At 41.4% G+C, this 18,540-nt stretch overlaps 1 protein-coding gene across 1 annotated transcript in view; it reads left to right on the plus strand.

Moving 5' to 3' along the window:
- The window catches only part of AKNAD1 (AKNA domain containing 1), a 175,947-nt gene that overhangs the window by 112,749 nt on the left and 44,658 nt on the right, over positions 1–18,540 (plus strand). Inside the window, exons 12-15 of the mRNA XM_069232398.1 lie at positions 4,883–4,995; positions 10,814–10,918; positions 11,003–11,107; positions 17,447–17,567. Of these exons, the coding sequence (XP_069088499.1) occupies positions 4,883–4,995; positions 10,814–10,918; positions 11,003–11,107; positions 17,447–17,567 (444 nt within the window). The remainder of the gene's footprint in view (positions 1–4,882; positions 4,996–10,813; positions 10,919–11,002; positions 11,108–17,446; positions 17,568–18,540) is intronic.

An 18,540-nucleotide genomic window follows, 5' to 3' on the forward strand; every position in this document is an offset into this window, starting at 1 on the left:
GGTCGCAGTTGAACGTAGTCGCCTTGACTCACAACGTCGAGTTGGTCCACTTATGGAGTTTTTTCCCAAAGTTGCTCCAAATTTCTCCAGGCTTCTGGAACTTCTTCCTGAAGTTCCTCTTAAGGGTTCACAGTGTCCAAAACACAGATCCAAGGGCTTAGAAGCTCTGAGATTCCCACAATGTATCTGACCAAATCCTTAAAACTCCACTGGATGCACTCTATGCTGGGGCCGTTTGTGACAGTTGGTGCAGGCAAGCTCTGGTAACCTGTTGTTTTCTGGGAGTCACTCCTTAGTCCTTTTTGAAGCAAGGCAAAGTCCTTAGGGCATTGTGCCACAGGAACAGTACTTGAGAGTGCACTCCTTTGGATTTGAGACCAGGGTTCCAGCAGGGCAGTTCTTCTACTTCTGTGGTTTCAGGCAGAAGATCTGAGTTGCAGTACAGCTCCCAGATATGTATGCAATCATCTTGGGGGACAAACAGGGGAGCACTCCTGTCCAATGAGATGCAGAGTACCACCCAAAAGCATGACAACTTCCTCCAAAGTGTAGTTTTTCTTGCCCCACAGAGCAGTGCCATGTAAAATCCAAGATGGATGATTTCTCTCCAAAGGAGCAAGGCCTGGCAAAACATACCTGCTGGTGTGGCTCATTTCTATTAACACTCCCCCTCCAGGCTATTTGCAAATTCCATTCCTGGGCCTGCTGTCTGAATGTGGGGTACAGGATGAGAGGGTAGGCCTGGCTACCCAGGTTGATTTACCCAGCCTCCTTCATGGCCTGGCCTTCTGCAGCTGCAGAACTCCCCCCATAAGATAATCTCTACTCAGTGCAGGCCACTTATCACCTTATGAAAGCAGCCAGGCTAATCTTGTTAAGGCTGACCAATCAGGAGAGGCCACTAGCAGGCTGGATTTTGGCTTACAGAAAAGAAAGTCCTTTAGCTTATTTTCTGTATTAGGTACAATAAGTTCAACAGTGGCAAGTTGTTGGATTTATCATTACCAATCTTTTGAGTCCTAGAATGATACATTTAGCTCCTTCCTAGCAATATTTAGGCTTATATGAAGTATTCCCATGTAATCCTATGGAGCTACTATGGGGAAAAATTGTAGTTTTTCCCCCTCAACAGGGCATGTAAAACACCTTTTCTAATGTCCCTGCTTATAGTTACATGGTACCCCACCCTTGGGTCACCTCGGGGAAACCTTAGGGGTGACCTATATGTAAAAATAAGGTACATTATCACTTTGAAAGACCTTTAACTCCAAAGTCAAATTTGCGCACATTTGACTTTTTAAAGACAGTCTCCAAGGCAGGGCTGCCTTTAAAAATGACAGCAGGCAACACAACAGCGAACACTCCTGTGCAGGAAATCTACTGAGCCTCTAAACCTTTCTGCCCTATTATTAGATACTATATTATATAGGGACTTATTGGTAGTTTAAATCCCCCTTGTCCTATTATATACTAGGGACTTACAGGAGTCTGTTATTGCCAGTTGTAATTATATCCCACTACCATATACCTTTTGATGAGAGCACTGGCCTGGGCCTGGTTAGCAGAGCCCACAGTGAGGGTCAGTTACCACCAGTATCAGTCAGACAAAATGGGGGTGAACATGCTAAAAGGATGACTTTCTCACAGTGTGCTAGCAACTATATTTGTAAATTGAGTTCTTACCGAAGTCAGTGGGCCCCATGAAAAGATGAACGCAACTACGATAATTCAAATATGTTGTTTCTCTGTCCCGTTTGCAGAAAGTTAACACTGTACACATAAATTGTGCTTCTTGTGATTCTATTCAGTAATTTTCAAGAAATCTGCAGTTAAAGATGGGCTCACATTGGGCATGAACAGGTTAACTCTCAAAATATGTTACCAATATCTTGACTCTTGAGGACAGCTGAAGTACCATTGTAAAAAATTAATTAAAAAAATAGTCTCTTCTAATTGGCTGTGGGAGCTTTTACTCCTGTCGGCCATTTCAATACCACAGATTCAAAGAGGGAAACAGGGTACCAAAATGATCTGATTGGCTGGCCAAAACATCAGAGGAAATATTTGCTTCCATTACAGGACTCTGGCACTCCTTAATTATGCAGATCTTGCCACTCGTGCAATACACATAATTCAATTGTGTTAGACCTGACACCTAACATCCTTGGTGTGGTATTCCCCAAAACATTTTTTGCCTTTACCCCTCATGTTTTCTGAATTCGTTTTTGTTGGTATTAAAATTCTGTGCAGTTTACCACTGCCAACCAGTGCTAAAGTGCTTGTGTTCTCTCCCTAAAACATGGTATAAGTGGCTTTCACCTGATTAGCACATTTAATTTACTTATATGCCCCTAGTATATGGCACTACATGCACCAATGGACTGTAAGTTAAATACTACTACTGGCCCTGCAGCATTCATTGTGCTACCCACTAAAGTAGCACTTTAAAACATGTCTCAGGCCTGCCATTGCAGCCCGTGGTGCAGTTTTAAACTGCCATTTCAACCTGGCAAAATAAACCTATTTACAAGTGCTTTCAATTCGATGGCACTTGTTATTAGATGGATGGTTTATCCGTTATGTTTATTATGGAGTAATTCTTAATCAGGCCCTGAGTCTCTTCAGTACATTACTAAGAAGCTGGTGGCCAGAAATCTCAGTATTTTAATGAGAAAGGGAACATAGAGACCCAGAGTTTTTGAAAAAGCTAACACTCTTATTCCGTTAAAGGATGCAACCACAAAATATAGAAATTCTCTGCATTGTGTGTGTACAAATACTTTACACATTGCCTCTGAGATAAGCCTAACTGCTTGAGCCAAGCTACCAAGAGGGTTTAGCTGTGTGACTCCCTACCCTAACTAGAGTGAGGGTCCCTCCGTGGACAGGGTGCAAACCAGTGCCAACTAGAGACCCCATTTCTAACAGTTGCCAAGCACAGAAGTACTAAAGTAGGGGAAACAAGTGAGTGCCAATACTGTTAGTTACAGAAAGAATACTGATGGAGTAACTTTGGTGACAGATTACGCCATTAGTCGCTGGTCTATAATGATTTGCATACTTAAGTTATGCTTATATGTCTAATGAAAATGCCCAAGTACCTGTTGTAAAAATAGGCTACATTGGCCACTGTCTTTCTTGAAAACGCTGCTACTACTTGGGTATTTTATGTGTTTTCCAGTAATGTTTCTCCCTGGAAAGCCTTTCCTGTGGAGCAAGTGAGTGATGAGTGATGAGTTTCAACTTTTTCCCTTCGGATAAACGTTTTACTTGTGTAGGGTGGTATCAATAACCATATAAAGTCTGTGTATGACTGCCAGCCTAACAGGTGCTGGAGATCCTGCGCAGTTATTAAACACAGTGTGTAGCACCTTCAGGTAACGATACAGATGCATTCTATAGTGCCCCACTCCAACAGGAAATACACCTTTCGATTTATCCAAAGGAATTATAGCTGTGTCTGATGGATGTTTGGGTTAATTGTTGGTAGGGAAGAAGTGTAAAGGCATTGATTGATAGCAGTAAGGTAAGATGTTGAGCAGAGTGGAAGCAAAGAGTCAGTAAACTGTCTCCTGGGTAGCGGAGGGCAGAATCAGTAAATTGTCTAAGGGACATTGGAGAGAGGTCAGTTACACCAAAACGGTGCATCTGACGAAGGCAGTTTAAGTTCCCAGGTATTCAGGTACCTTTTTCCCACCAAAGTTTATTTGTCATGAGAAGGCTGCAACAGTTACTTGGAGGGGAAAGTGGGTTCAGTATGACTTAGAGGGTGTGTGCAGCCGAAGCCTGTGTTGGATGGGTTTATTGTGAAAGAACATTATAGAGACAAACGGAAACTGCTATGGAAGCTGAGAGCATAGGATTGTTAAGTATTTAATATGTTTCCGGGTACTGACTAAATTAAAGCAAGTGAGTAGCAGCACTTGTGACGCTTAGTTGGTGCGACTGACAAGGACGCGTTGGACACTGCATTGTGGAGCGATAGGTAATTTTAGTGTAAGAACATCAACATTGAGTTTCAGCAGCCCTCAGAGAGATGGAAACACAGAGATCTTTTAAGGTATGTTATCACATACAACATTTTGAATCAGGTGCTGAAACAAGAACGGTAGAATAACCAAATACTTCCCAGCTCTTTGACCAGGCTGAGTGGCGATATCCAGTGCCTCGGTTTTCCCTGGGTCTACTTCTCACCAACAGATTATTCAGTGTATGGTTGACAGTGGGTTTGGAGAAGTTTGGAGGACAATTCCCTCCTGCTGCATCCTAACCACAATGGTAGTGCATGATAACAGGTACTAGGAAAGACTCTCTTCCACAATGGAGACTAATGTTAGAAATGCACAGTTGTCTCCATCTTTTATGATGAAGCTGTAAACCCTCATGGCAACTTGAATACCAATGCTGCTCATTATCACTGAATTTAACACAATCTTCTGAATATGAGTGGAATCTAACACAAACTGGGCAGTAACAGTTCTTGGGGGTGCGGAATTCCCTCAGCAGTTCCAGTACATGCCTTTTAACTTCAGTTAAAGCTCGTTGCTTCTTGACCAGCGATTCCACTTCAAACTAATCAACAAATAGCATCCCTCTGTGTCTGTGTATAGAAAATGCAAGAAGGTTAGAGAGGCAATTTTTCCATGCTTGCTGCAGATTTATTTTTGGTACCTGAGGCAGTATATTTTGCATCAATACTGTGCAGCAGAGTAAATAATCTGATAAATCGTTTGTCTTCTAGGAGCTTGTAGTTACGCATGCAAGCAGCATTGTTTGTCGTAAGTAGCGAAATTGTAGATTTTTTTTTATTTCGGGTTATGTTGACATCTTTTGCAAGTTATTGAGACCTCTGACGTGGCACCTGTTGTTGTCTTCTGCCTAGGAACCGAAAGATGAGTGATGTGACTTTGAGCAGCAGGAGCTCAAACCATCGGAAGTTTTCAATTGTCATTAAAGAAAAAGAGGCACCCTCAGATTTAACAGAAAGCGATTTTAGTAAGTCACCCTTTCCAAACTCTGTATCATTTTTATGTCCAATAAACGACCACCTTAAAACCTTTTGTTTGTAACATTTTGTTAGAATTGACTTGTGATAGCTTATCAAGATCTGTTGCGCTTTTATAAGTTATTGCACAATTGATGGTTTTGCAAATTGGTAAGAATTCTCGAATGGCATGTGTTGTTGTACTTTATGTATGAATTCATTTTGGCACTTTGTGCGTTCTCGTTATTAATGCTCCAAACATCATTTCTTTATGAACATAGAAGCATCTTCATTAGTAGCACTGGACAAGAGAGTGTTGCAGGAAAAATAAATGACAACCCAACACTATATGATTATCAATATTCTGTAATCATCAGTATAATCGCAAATAAAGTCCCCAAATACTGTTGATTGTTTGGTACTACTCCTTGTCTTCTAAAACAATGAAACGATTTATTGCATCCAATCGATATCATCCACCAGAGTTTTACTTTTCCAATTCCGGTGGAATATATATTTTTATCAATAACACCTTCACTTTTTATAAGTTTTTATCTAACCTCAGTTCACCATTACTGAGGACAACCGGTTTTGCTCTAGCACAAACTTGAGAGGCGCTCCTGATAAAAGAACTTGACCTCTGATGGAAGAGCCACATATAAAGAAAAGTTGCTCTACTATCTCCACAATTTCAAGTCACCAAAATCCAGAAGGCCTCACTTCTTAAGCTTTGTAAGAAACCAATATGTTCTCTATTTTTTTCTTTTCTTTTGCTGTATCAAGCTCAATTGCATGTCATGTCTTACTTTCTGTACCACAGAACAATGTTTTTTCTTAGGAAAAAGCATACCTTTGATCCAAAATCTTGACTCCAGCCAACTCTATTTACTCTGTCAATGATCCTGAGTCAACTACGTTCTGTAATGTCTGTCAAAGTGAATTATCTTTTCAATGATGGGTCATCCAATTTGGCAGCTTCCATTAGTCTTCAACAAACAATTATTCCACAATGGACCATGCACACATGCCTGCAATTTTAAACCTCTGATTTTTATCAACTTTCTTCCCGTTGCTCTTGTAGCCCACAACGAACAACGTTTTTGCTTTTTCATTTCCCGCTGGTTGAGCAAATTGTGTATAAAAAATTGTGGTTCACGATATCTACACAATGAGACTTTCAATTCAATAATTTATATATATTTTTTAAAAATGAGACCTTAAGTGTGCTGGTGAAGAATACTATTCACAGGGAACTGTACTATAAAAGCCCCATGATATTTCACATGACAAGGAAGGATAAATCTAGAAATTGCACTAGAAAGTGTCAATCCTTAAAATGGAATGTTGGCTTGCAATTTGCTACACATATCAATGATGTATAAAGTCTGTTTATCTAATTGCGTTCAGAGGAAGAGCATTCAACAGCCAAGTTGCAGTGGCGTAACATAGGCCCCTACAGCCCCTGCGGTGCGGGGTGGGGGGGCTCCGAGCTCAAGGGGGGCCCCCTCAGCACAGCACGTTGGCCTGAGAGCACCTGACTGATTCTGGAGGCCCCCCCCCATGTAGTTTGCCATAGGGTAGGGCATGAAGTTTCGTTACACTATTGCCAAGTTGTTGAAGATGTCTAGGAAACTGAGGTCCACCAACATTCAAATTAATGAATCTAACTTCAACAACCCATATTCAGCTTATTTTTCAAAATCTTTTCTAGAATTTCTAGCATTAACAATGACAGGACTTGGATTTATGGCCAGCAGTTGCCTAAAATCTAAATGTTGCTGCATGCTGGGAACACCAGAAAGTGAAATGCTTAATTCAACAATTGAATGATAGACTCGCCTTAGGAAGGATGGGTTTAAACCTAGTGCCCATTCAATCATCATAAAGCCACTGACCCTATTATAACGTTTGTTTGTAAGTAAAACGTGCTCATTTTTCATGCTGCTTTGTTCAATGGCTTGTTTGTTGTGTAAATTAATAATGGCATGCATAGCATGGTTAAAGACTGATGTTTGTAATGACATTGGCAATAGCCATGCTTAACACCCACAGACTGTGACAACATTTGTAATATTAGGGATTAATGAGAGCAGACTGATGACAATGGTAATATATGTGCTCAACGTCTGCAGACTGTGATGTCATTGGTAATTTACATCCTTAATGATTACACACTTCATTACATTTATAAATCTGATTAGACTATTGGAAGGTTGGGAGCTCCACTGAGGACAATGAAGTGGCTCTGAGCTAGTAATGGATGGGATAAACCAACATTCCATTGTTTGTCTTTCTTTCTCTTCTTTTTTAATTCAGAGCATTCTACCTTCATTGGGTCGAACGTTCTAGTAGTCTCACAGCCCTTCTTTCTTGGGCTATAACAGGTGTTAATGACCCTCTCCCTCGTTATAGACCCTCTCCTGTGGCTCTGGCACATAAGTCAGGCTCAGGGTCTTTGACAACTTGTATTGTCCTCGTCAGCGGGCTATAAGGCTATATGATTGAACATGGTGCTAAGATGACTATATAATTTTGTGTTAGCAACCAATTTCACAACAACCACTACTTACTTTCCTGAGGGGATTCTTCCTTTGATGGACAGAAACACCTTTGTATAATCATGTGCCACTTCGCAAACTGAAGTGATAGCCTTGGGGACCCTCAATACTTAAACCTTTATGGGTACTACAGTCCAAAAAGCTAGAAGTAGTTGGTCTCATAAAACACCACATATGAAAAGCCTACCTTCTTACTTATATTTTTAACCTTTGTGGTTAATATCCCCAAAGTTTATGTTAACAAATAAATAGGTAAATAAAATAAACAAGGGTCAACTTTCACTCTTCCACACTTATTGTCTATTACCCATGCTTACACCCTCCAATTTGTGGCTATCTTATGTGATCCAGGGTACATCTATGACATGTTATTACTTTATATTTTCAATATAATATAATAATTATACTCAGTTGCCCCTTTAAACTGCTAAAAAATAGTTACATAATCATGGTGCCATCTTAGAGTTATTGTACTTCAAAATTAGTTTCCCATCTTCTATATTATGCGGAAATTAAAGACAGGGTAGCAGTGGAAGACAAACCAGAGTCTTAATGGGTGCTGGCCAAGCTGAACAGCTCTGTCTCTGTTACTACAAGGTCACACTTCACTTACCTTAGCCTGAGTCTGTAGCAAGGATGATAGGGGCAACCTTTGCCTAGTAATGTCAGCACTAATCTCCATAGTGACTAGTGGACAGAAAGGAGATGCTAGGCCAAGGTGTCCAAAAAAGCACAGGAGAAATGGATCTAAGATATAATAAAGCAGTAGCAATACAGACCCCTCAACAAAAGCAAACAATACAAAGGAAAGAATAAGCAATTCAAAAGAAGGAAAAGACAAGCACAAAAACAAGCCCAGTGTTTCCCAGAAAGAAGAGATAAGGGTTTGGAGGGCGAGCAACGTTGAACATGGTAAAAGCAGAATCCCCAAAGCATTGCAACACACTAAAGAATACGAAACACCCCTTTGTATAGTAACTAGAGATTAGAAACCCAAGCATGACCTGGAAACACATAGCCATCTTGTATTAGCATGCCCCAAAGGAATAAATGGTACTTCCTGTAATAAGCTACTCTTTGTCGTGTAGCCCTCCAACCAAGAGATGTCCTCATATCTAAGCAAGAAACATAAACTCCCTTCTGTTCCAACATCTTTAGTTGCAAAAAGCAAAGGGTGGGGTTTATGGAGTCCTCTTTCGCCTAATAGCCCAGGTGTATGCACAATGTAACATCTTTAGTTGCTAAATCAAAGGTTGTGGTTTGTGGAGTCCTCTCTTACCTAATAGCCCAGACGTATGCACAATGTCTTGCCCTGCTGCAAGGGCCACTACATGACCTTCAAAATGTTGTACAATTGCCAGTTATTTATAGGCTTCAATATTGAAATGGAGTTCAAAATGGTACACCAAAGACTCAGCTTGGCCCACTGAAGGCCACGCTTTGTGCAGCTGGCAGACTAGTCTTGGGAGATAGTTGCTTTGACTACATCAGTTCTACTTGAAGTACTCTCAAGTGGCTGCCTATCAAAGCACGCTGCATCCTCAAGATACTCTATCTTACTCACAAACTCTTCACTCTGGGCCCTCTAAAGATCTTGCCTAGAAGCTCATTCTTTCTAGTGATAGGTGCTACCCTGCAAAGCTCTGACTTGCTACTTCTCAAGCCACCCAGATTCAAGAAAGAGAGATTCTACTCTCGCTCCTTGACTGCAAACGGTTCAAGGTTTTGGAACTTTCTGCCGCCAGAAACCCCTCCTCTGTGGTCATGAAGAAGAGTCTCTTTTGTTCAAAAGGCACCCAATGCACTTTATCGCCATGCTTATGTAATGAGAACAGCTGTGTAGTCGCTCCATAGCGGCTAATCTACTGGCTTTCTTTTCTTCCTTTTTCATATATTGCTTTTTTTATTTTTTTATTTTGGGACTGTATAATCGCAACCAACAATTGTTTCACATTGAGGGGTGCCTTTCCTCATCTCATATACCAGGCTAAAGTGTCTTTCCTGTAACCTCTTTGTGGTTCTTTACACTGTACAAAGAGAACTCTGATACTCCCTGGTCATGTAGTCGCTTTACAAAACTCTCAGTAAGAAAAATAAAACAATATGAATGCAGCACCCACAACCTTTTGCTAGAGCGTGATCCACAGGTCACCTGCATGCCAAAATCCACAGCGTGCCACATTTGTAACAGCTCTAAAGTTTTTGTTGAATTTTGTGTGTTTTGTGTTTCTGCCATTCTTTGTTAGGTCTGTAACCTGCTTTTCCCATAGAGCTTTTTCCATAGAAAGTGTAACAAATTTAGGTGCAGTTGAGTCTGGAAACACTTTTTGCATTTATACACTAGACCTTGGAATGTCTTCATTGCTGCAAGCTAGGCACCTGAAAAGAGTGTTTTGTATCAATAATGCTTCAGCCCCTTAGCTGTTGGATAAGGTAAGAATTTGCCAACTCAGCCTGAGGTGAATCCCGAAGGGATCAGCCCAAAAAAAAAATATATATATATATCCCACCATTTGCACTAATGAGCTGTGCCTCATAGGGTTAGAAGTCTTTCAACAACACAGTCTGTTGCAGGACACGTGCTTTGTCACTTAACGGCCCTGCTTTAAAAAACCTAAAATCCATTCAGACAAATCTAAAATACTTTGTGCCTGGCTGTGGTGCAAAAGAACAGTTGTTTCAAATGTCATAATATTTCCCCACTCTTTTCAGGGTCTCATGATGCACTGATGTAAAGGCTTTGAGTTTCTTCCTGCACATCTGGAACCATGCACTGCCTGAAATCACTCTGCAACTCTCATGATGTTAAGGGTACCAATGGTAGAACTTTATCCTAACATGTTGATCTAACACCCATCCTAAACAAACAAGGTTGCTCATATTGTCACATTTTTCGTGCCATTTAATTAATACATTTTTAGCAGTTTTATATCTTTACCTTGACCAAAGTTATTTACCTCATAACTGGACTGTTTTGTGCGTGTTGGTATTCTTTTATCCTCCGGCATCTCTCGCAGAGCAAGTTTAATTCCTGGCAAAGCGACCAAAAGGACAGTCTCATAATATGGAAGAAAGACTTTGGCTAAGTTCTGTGTGCAAATATTTGGGTATGGGCAACATTAAGGCTCCGTTTATTTCCATCTTAACCTGGCTAATCACTTCCTTGCTGGTTGTATGAACTCCATTCTAAGTCACTCAATTAAACCATCTTAGAAACATCTATGTGTATAAATTAATCCTTTTTGTTGTTGCCTCTCTTGTTGTTGCTTAGGTAGTGCAGTTGGAGATGCACCATACTCTTATTCACGCATTACTGCACAGAAGTGCAAAGTCAGGGAACAAAGGTCAACTTCGGAAAAACAACACACACCTAAAGGTAAATTATATAATAGAACAACATTTTTTGCTCACAACTTGAAGAGTATGTTCTACCCTATTATTGATTCCTTTTTCATTTTAGGTCAAAGCCAAGGTGACCTCTTTGGTTACAAAGATCAAAAAGAGCTTAGAAAATTCAACGACTTCGTTCTGTCCTACACACTGAGCAGGAATTGCACTTCATCAAGTGAGTAAATGATGTAACAAAAACCATTCCAGTCAAATGAATACTGTTCTTACATATCAAATGCTTGCAAAATATAGCACACTGTAATGGGTGTAAAATAGAAAATGTCCATGTTTATATGCTGATTCAAACAAATGACCACCAGTGCATTCATTTAGAGTGGGGTGGTAAATCTGTGGCAATACCCTGATGTTTCTACTATTGGAGGTTCAATATTTCCATTGGACGTAGAGCACCATCACAATAAGATGAAGTAAAACAAGCAGTCCATCAACTGCTTTACTCCTAGTGTCATGACAATCCATTGATAACTTCTCTTAACTAACGTGGTAATACTATATCACTCTAAGTCCAAATGAATGATAGATCCTGCAGACCGACAGGGCACGAGTTTGAATTCAAGCATAACCAACCGCCAGCTCTGCGTTTCTTCCTTCCGAAGCTGATAAATTGAGTACTATTAAAAGTGGAAATAGTAACAACTGTTACTTACAGTGCTGAACAACAGCAAAAATTGTGGTATTAAGCTGTTTATAAAGAACAAGTCAGAGCTGCCTCCACACCCCTTTTCTGGTACCATTACTTACTAAGTGACCTCCCATCCAGGCACCACATGCCTAAGCGTAACTGTTAGAAATGGGATCTCTAGTTGGCAGTGGTTTGCACTCTGTCAAAGTAGGGACCCTCACTCTATTCAGGGCAAGGGAGACAGACAGCTAAGATAACCCCTGCTCACCCCCCCCTCTTGGTAGCTTGGCACAAGCAGTCAGGCTTTATCTCAGAGGCAGTGTGTAAGTATCTGTGTGGTTACAACCACAATATTATAACTGTTAAAAGCCTATTTTAGGAGTGAGCATGGTAACATTATAACAGAAACCCTAATTGATATCCAAATACATATTGTTTTTGGAATATAGTCACCAACTGCCATTTTAATTTTCAATAGATTTTTATCAATTCACAATATTAAAGTGGGATATTACCACCTTATAATAAGCCCCAACCCATAATATCATACCACTGGCAAGAAACCATGTAACATCAATTCAGAGCTTATTAGACAAGATGCAAACAATATATAAATTCCTCTAGTCAACTGTATGCTACTGGAAAAACACCTAATTCAGTAATAATCCCATGTCCTTTCAGCAGTGTTCAGAACTTCAACTTTGCCGACCTTGTCAGACCTGTGCAAAGGGTTAGAGCTGCAGAGAGATACAGCAGGAAGAAAAATTGTAAACCCATCCGTTGTTGACCAAATACCAACCCAGCCCTACCTCCACAAAATAAGTTACTTCTAGGTCGTCTTGATTAGAGCTGAACACATCTAAATAACCAGAAGGCACCCCTGGTAGGACCCCCCATACTATATAAATCTACATTTTCACCCAGGCTCCAAGTTTTAAATCTCTAGAATGGCTGTGGTTGACTCTTGCTGTCATAATACACAATGTCTGCCACCACGCTTCAATCTGGGCCTCGCTGGGAAGCCTAGTGATGCCACAGACCTTCCCCACCATCGTATTCTCTGCCCCCGGTGCTCTTTTCCTCAATAATGTGGCTCAGAACAAGGGATATTAGGATGCTTGTTTCACCCACTTACACCACCTTTTGTCTAAACAATGCATGCGAAACCACATCCCTACGTTCTGCCGATTTCAGTGTTAGTATCACTGCCCCACTCATGTTAGAGCTACAGCTTGAGTTTTGATTGTACTGCTGAATATCGTCACCAACAATATTGTGGCATAGTAATATCAAGGTCAGAATATTGAGGGACCAAATATCAAAAGATAAGTGCGGAAAGGGAAGTATAGATTTACTATTTCTAACTCCACATCTACGTACCTTCAATAAATATGGTACATTTAGGTACATATTTGTGGAGTTTGGTATAGTAAATTTAGACTTTCTCACCTGTTGATATTTTATTTTCGATTTCTGTCCTCGATATTCTGTCCCATCGATATTGTTAATTCAATATTAAGGAGGCACATCCGTATTTATACCAGACTTTAACCAAACTTTCAGCGGTTATCTCAAGTGGGACCTCCAGCTCCGTAGGGTTACCCTCCTTGCAGGTTATCAAGATGTTCAAATCGAGGTGGACTCGAGTATACATTATTAGAAAGACTGGGCCTTCTTTTTTCGGACAGGATACTCCATCAAACCATTGCAGATATCCGGTCCACCATACAAAATTAGCCATAGGCAACAGTGCACTTGTAATATGGTGGACAAGACATACCACGTTTGTGATGGCGTATCCCATCTGTTAAAATCTAAGTGAGGCCCTTTGTGACTTGTATGGTGGCTTCCAAATCAGATATCTGGTGTTCCAGCCCCAGGATATGGTGTGCTTCGCTCCTGCTCCAAACCACATGCTTTGCCAGCTAATCCCTCTAACTGTTCTTTCTCTCTTCCACTGCTTTCAGGGAATGCTCTAAGTTGTAAGTTTTCACCACCGTGACCATATGTAGTACAATGAATACAAAAGAATCCTCTCACCACTTGTAAGTGTTGTGTCCTCTGAAGAGTCCACAGATGCTTCATGCTGCCCGTTTTTAACTTGCACTGCATTGTGGTTTGAAAACCTCCTCCTTGTACTTTTTCTTGCCTGCCATAGCAGACCACTGTTATAGGTGAGGATGGATAAGCGCAGTTCCCACAGGCGGGGCGTCTACTAAATTTGGTTCTGGGTCACACATGCATCGTCTCAATAGTTTGCACCCTCTCTGGCGCCTCAGATCGGCTCCCAGATTGTCATCATTTCAGGACTGCCCGAGGCTGACAGAACCTGGTAGTTGCTGGCTGTTCTTTGCTCTCAGGAAGCCCAACACACTTCTTGTTTGGCTGTTTTTCCTGATTGTTCCATTCCCAGGTACCAGAGTGATTTTACCGCAGCCACAGAAGGTTGCAGGGTGGTTAAGGAATTACCTTCTCACTGCATTCTGGTTCACCCCATACTTTAGTACCACTTTGGATACCCCGATTCTCACCACAAGTGCCTGACCACCAGACCAGCAGTGGTAGCAACACTGCACTCTGTTGTGTGCTAGGTTTACTGCAGTGCGTCAGTCGCAGATGGAAGTAGGCTGCAGCGAATCTCTCAGTGGACCAGACCCACAGATTCATTTTCTGTAAACCACAAGTGTAAGGTGCATTAAAAGCTAGCTCTTCAGGATGCAATCACCTACCAGGAGTATCAGCAGGCAGAAAACAAGAAGCTCCACAGATCTGGGCACTGGATTGCACTGCTGTTTTGATTTGACCAGAAATAGATTCTGGCTAATGAGTATTTGAGAGGTGCAGATTGTCTGCCACTAATGCCATCTTAAACCCATAGAAGCCTTTTACATCGTTTTTTATAAGCAATGGTCTTTTATGTCCTAACATGGATGAAACCTAATTTTTTTTAATGTTACACTCAAATGTCATGTGTTTTTTGCTTTTCGATGTCATGACTGGACAAGAAGTAGACTTCTGAAAATTGCTAATATCGATTCAAATGGTAACACTTAGGGCCAGATGTAGGTAAGTTTTCTTTTGCGAGTTGCAAATTAATTTGCAACTCGCAAAAGGAAATGCAGAAAGGTGTCTCAGACACCTTCTGCGACTCGCTATGGGGTCGCAAAGACCCACCTCATGAATATTTATGAGGTGGGTCGCAGGTTGCGACCCCATAGCGAGTCTAGGCACTCACGGGGACTGCTTTTAAATAAAGCAGTTTTTTTTTCTCTTTGCAGCCCGTTTTCCTTAAAGGAAAACGAGCTGCAAATAGAAAAAATACCGAAACCTTTTTGTTTCGGTTTTTTCAGAGTAGGCAGTGGTCCATAGGACCACTGACTGCTCTGAAAAAATATTTTCGTGAGCATTCACAAAGGGGAAGGGGTCCCATGGGGACCCCTTCCCTTTTGCGAATGAGTTACCATCCACTTCAAGTGGATGGTAACTGCGAGTTGGTTTGCGACCGCTTTCGCGGTCACAAAGCAACTCTACATCGTGATGCGGTCGCAAATAGGAAGGGAACACCCCTTCCTATTTGCGAGTCGGAATCACATTTTGCGAGTCGGTACCAACTCACAAAATGTGATTCTGCATCGCGTTCAGCCTTTTGCGCCTCGCAAACTGCGTTTTTAGCAGTTTGCGAGGCGCAAAAGGCTGCCTACATCTGGCCCTTAATATCTGCATGCCTCCCCAACATAATTTTGCAGGCAAAGCTCCTCTCCTCCTTGCCCCCACCTTTATATGTGATCTAATTGTGTGTGGATCTGTATTTGGCTTCCACAAAGAAGAGACCGTGGCCTTTTGTGGACTGAAATCAAGAGAAGCAAATGTTCTGCTCGCACTTCCTCCTCACAGACAATGGGGCACATAGCATGAAAGCTCACTGAGTGTGGTCTGAGAACAGACCTGGCAGAAAAAGCATATGTTGTGCTTGTTACAAGCTACTTTTCTCATCGTTCGCCACTCCAGAATGTCACTGCTGAGGGACACATTCACAATAAGGGATTTCATCTTTATGCTATTGTTTTTGTAAAACAGTCACTAACTCACTGGGCTTCAGAGGCCCACCACTGAATATGGGGAAGAGCAGGTTTAGGGCGGCAGTATTACAGAATACATCAAGTAGCAACAGTAGGACGTTAGAGGGAAGGTCAGCTAGAGTCCAGTCTATACACTTACCTGAAGAGATGGTTTTACCCCACTCTGCTACTTCGTGATAAAAACTTTTATCATTAGGGCAGTGGCTGGGTTGGACTGGCCTATAGGACAATCAAGCAGTGCCCAACGGGCAGGTCTTTCAGGTCAATGGTTGTGTTGTTTTTCTTTGATATTAAAACAAACATTGCTGCTGCAAGCTGAAATCCATGCAGTCCTCCACACCTATATAGCATGTCTTTACAAGTTAAAAACTGTCCTAATTTGCAAGCATGGGCCACTGTTTGTTTTAGCTATCTAATTCATTAATGGGAGCCACTTTTATTTTGGTGCATTTTCTGTCCTTGTCCGAAACTGGTCAGTGAGGGGCTCGATAGAGAAGAGCCAAGAAAGTGGTAGTTGCCATATTTGTAGCTGGTGGCTGGAGAAAAAACCTGTTGAGGGATGCCTATCACAATATTCTGCAGGGACGTAGCTACCATGGGTGCAGTGGCACCGGACTACAGAGCCCTCAGGGGCCTACTCATTGAACCCTAATAAGAGCTGTATTTACTACACCAACCGCAGTCATTTTTCTTGCTTGCACCAGGAATTAATTTTCCTTGTTTGCACCAGGGCCTGCAGCATCCTTGTTGCGCTACTGATGGTCTGGGTTTAATGTCATTGTTTGTTTTGGATTATTCAGTTCTCTTCCTTTTTCCACCTTCAGAATTTAAAATGGCCACCACTGAGCTGTTTTGACACGTGCTAGATGAGGTCACCAATATGAGGTCAGCACAAGATTGCTATAAAATTCCACGTCATGGATGATGTAGATTACAAAAGGTTGGTACAGTGAACAACGCTTAAAACTGTTTTTACTTCGTTTTATAAATATGATCAATCAATCAATCAATCAAGGATTTGTAAAGCGCGGCTAATCACCCAGAGGGTCTCAAGGTGCTGTATGTGGCGTGCTGCTAAGTTGACGAGCCAGGTCTTGAGGTCCTTTCTGAACTGCTTCAGTGATGCGGTGTGCCTGAGCTTGAGAGGTAGCATGGTCCATAATATGCATAGTGAATTGTATTTCATGCGTCATTTAAGACCAAAGCCACCCCTTAAGCATAGTGACAATCAAAGCTCTTGCTAACTGGAGTAACATTTGTTTTTGCTGCTGATTTGGCAGGCGATCACGTCTCTACAAGTGTGGTATAAGTAATTATACTACACCTGACTGTCTGGTCAAGTAATTAGTCCGTGCTTCTTGTTTATCTGTATGCATTATTTTAACGATAGGCGTGTGGCAATGCCAATGTGATTTGATTCGTTGTAGGGGAAAACCATTAAAAAGTTCTGATCAGCTTCCTATACCACTTGCACAAATAGGTTTCATTTTGACAGTCGATTTTCTTTACCTTATGAAAAACCCATCAAGGACTTAAATTAACCGAGAAACACAGTGGGCGATGCACTTATGTGCTTCCTTAGAGTTCTGCAAGTGCCTTGATTTCAGGTTGATATTTCTTTCATCCAGGTGGGTTTTATATGAATAAAGTATATTTTTCGTGCACTGGTAGGAAAAAATTAATTCTTATACCAATTATGAAGTTTTTAAATTATTGTATTGATAGATATTGTCATATGACATGCGCAGTTTGTAACTCAGACGTAAAATAACGTTCTTCTGTATTTGATTAGATGATCTGAAGTCAGGTGTAATCGCCCATATCCCAGCTTATTCACATAGAAAAGGGATCTTCTCCCCGGATGTGAAAACAAGCAAACTTAAAAGTGCATTTGGATATGGAATATCTGAAAGGTAAGACACCCTTGATTGTGAACGTGTCTTCTCTTCCATCTCTTTGCTTTTATTTTGTGACTTAATGCCCCAGTTACTTACCGTTAATCCTTATTATTCCGAGTCCAGGCCTTCCTCGCTACAGTCCTCACTAGAAGCGTGACTCCTGCGGGCAGAACACTCCAAAGACAAAAAACAAATACAGATAGACAGTGGTGGCTGGCAGCAAAATAAATTGGAGGGGCGCAAAAAACTGCAATATACACACATAATGTAACTTACATATATAATATACATAACATACACACATAACATAACATACACACATGACGTACATAACATACACACATAACATGCACACCAATATAAATACAAAAAAAACCCACCTTACTAGGTGTCCTGCAGCACATCCTCGTTCTGCAGCATGTCCTTGGAGCACGAAGCCCTCAGCCAACTCCCTCATCCAATTCTGCTAAGCAGCATGAAAAAAGTGTCTTGTTTGGCTGGAGCGGGCAGGCTCCATGCTCCAAAAGGCACTGTATGCCTGTGCCTTCTCTTCAACCCAGCTGTTCAAGACAGCTGGGTTGGAGAGGTTTGAAGTATGCATGTCGGTTTGGCCGTAGCGAGGTAGCCGACCAATCCATCATGCGCACTTCAGACAAATGGGCCACTCCTCACTGCTGCCAATCATTGGCTGCTGTGATGCACTGGCCATGACCTGCCCTCACACTTTGTTTGCTGGCAGAAAGCATAAAAAATAAAATGGTAATAAAATCATTATATTACCATTTTATTTTTCACGCTTTCTGCACAGCAGTGCAGGTGGGTGACACTCCTCCACTCCCACTGAGGAACTGCCACTGCAGATAGACTCAACATTCTAGTTTCCCATCCCTCCAAAATGGTTGCCTTACTCCTATATTCTGACATAAAAAGGAAGTTGACCCCCTAACTTCTTGTGGTCCCAAGCCTTTAACTTAGTCTGCAGTCACAC

Source organism: Pleurodeles waltl, chromosome 4_2 (genome assembly GCF_031143425.1).
Source record: "Pleurodeles waltl isolate 20211129_DDA chromosome 4_2, aPleWal1.hap1.20221129, whole genome shotgun sequence".
Classification (NCBI taxonomy): Eukaryota; Metazoa; Chordata; class Amphibia; order Caudata; family Salamandridae; genus Pleurodeles; species Pleurodeles waltl.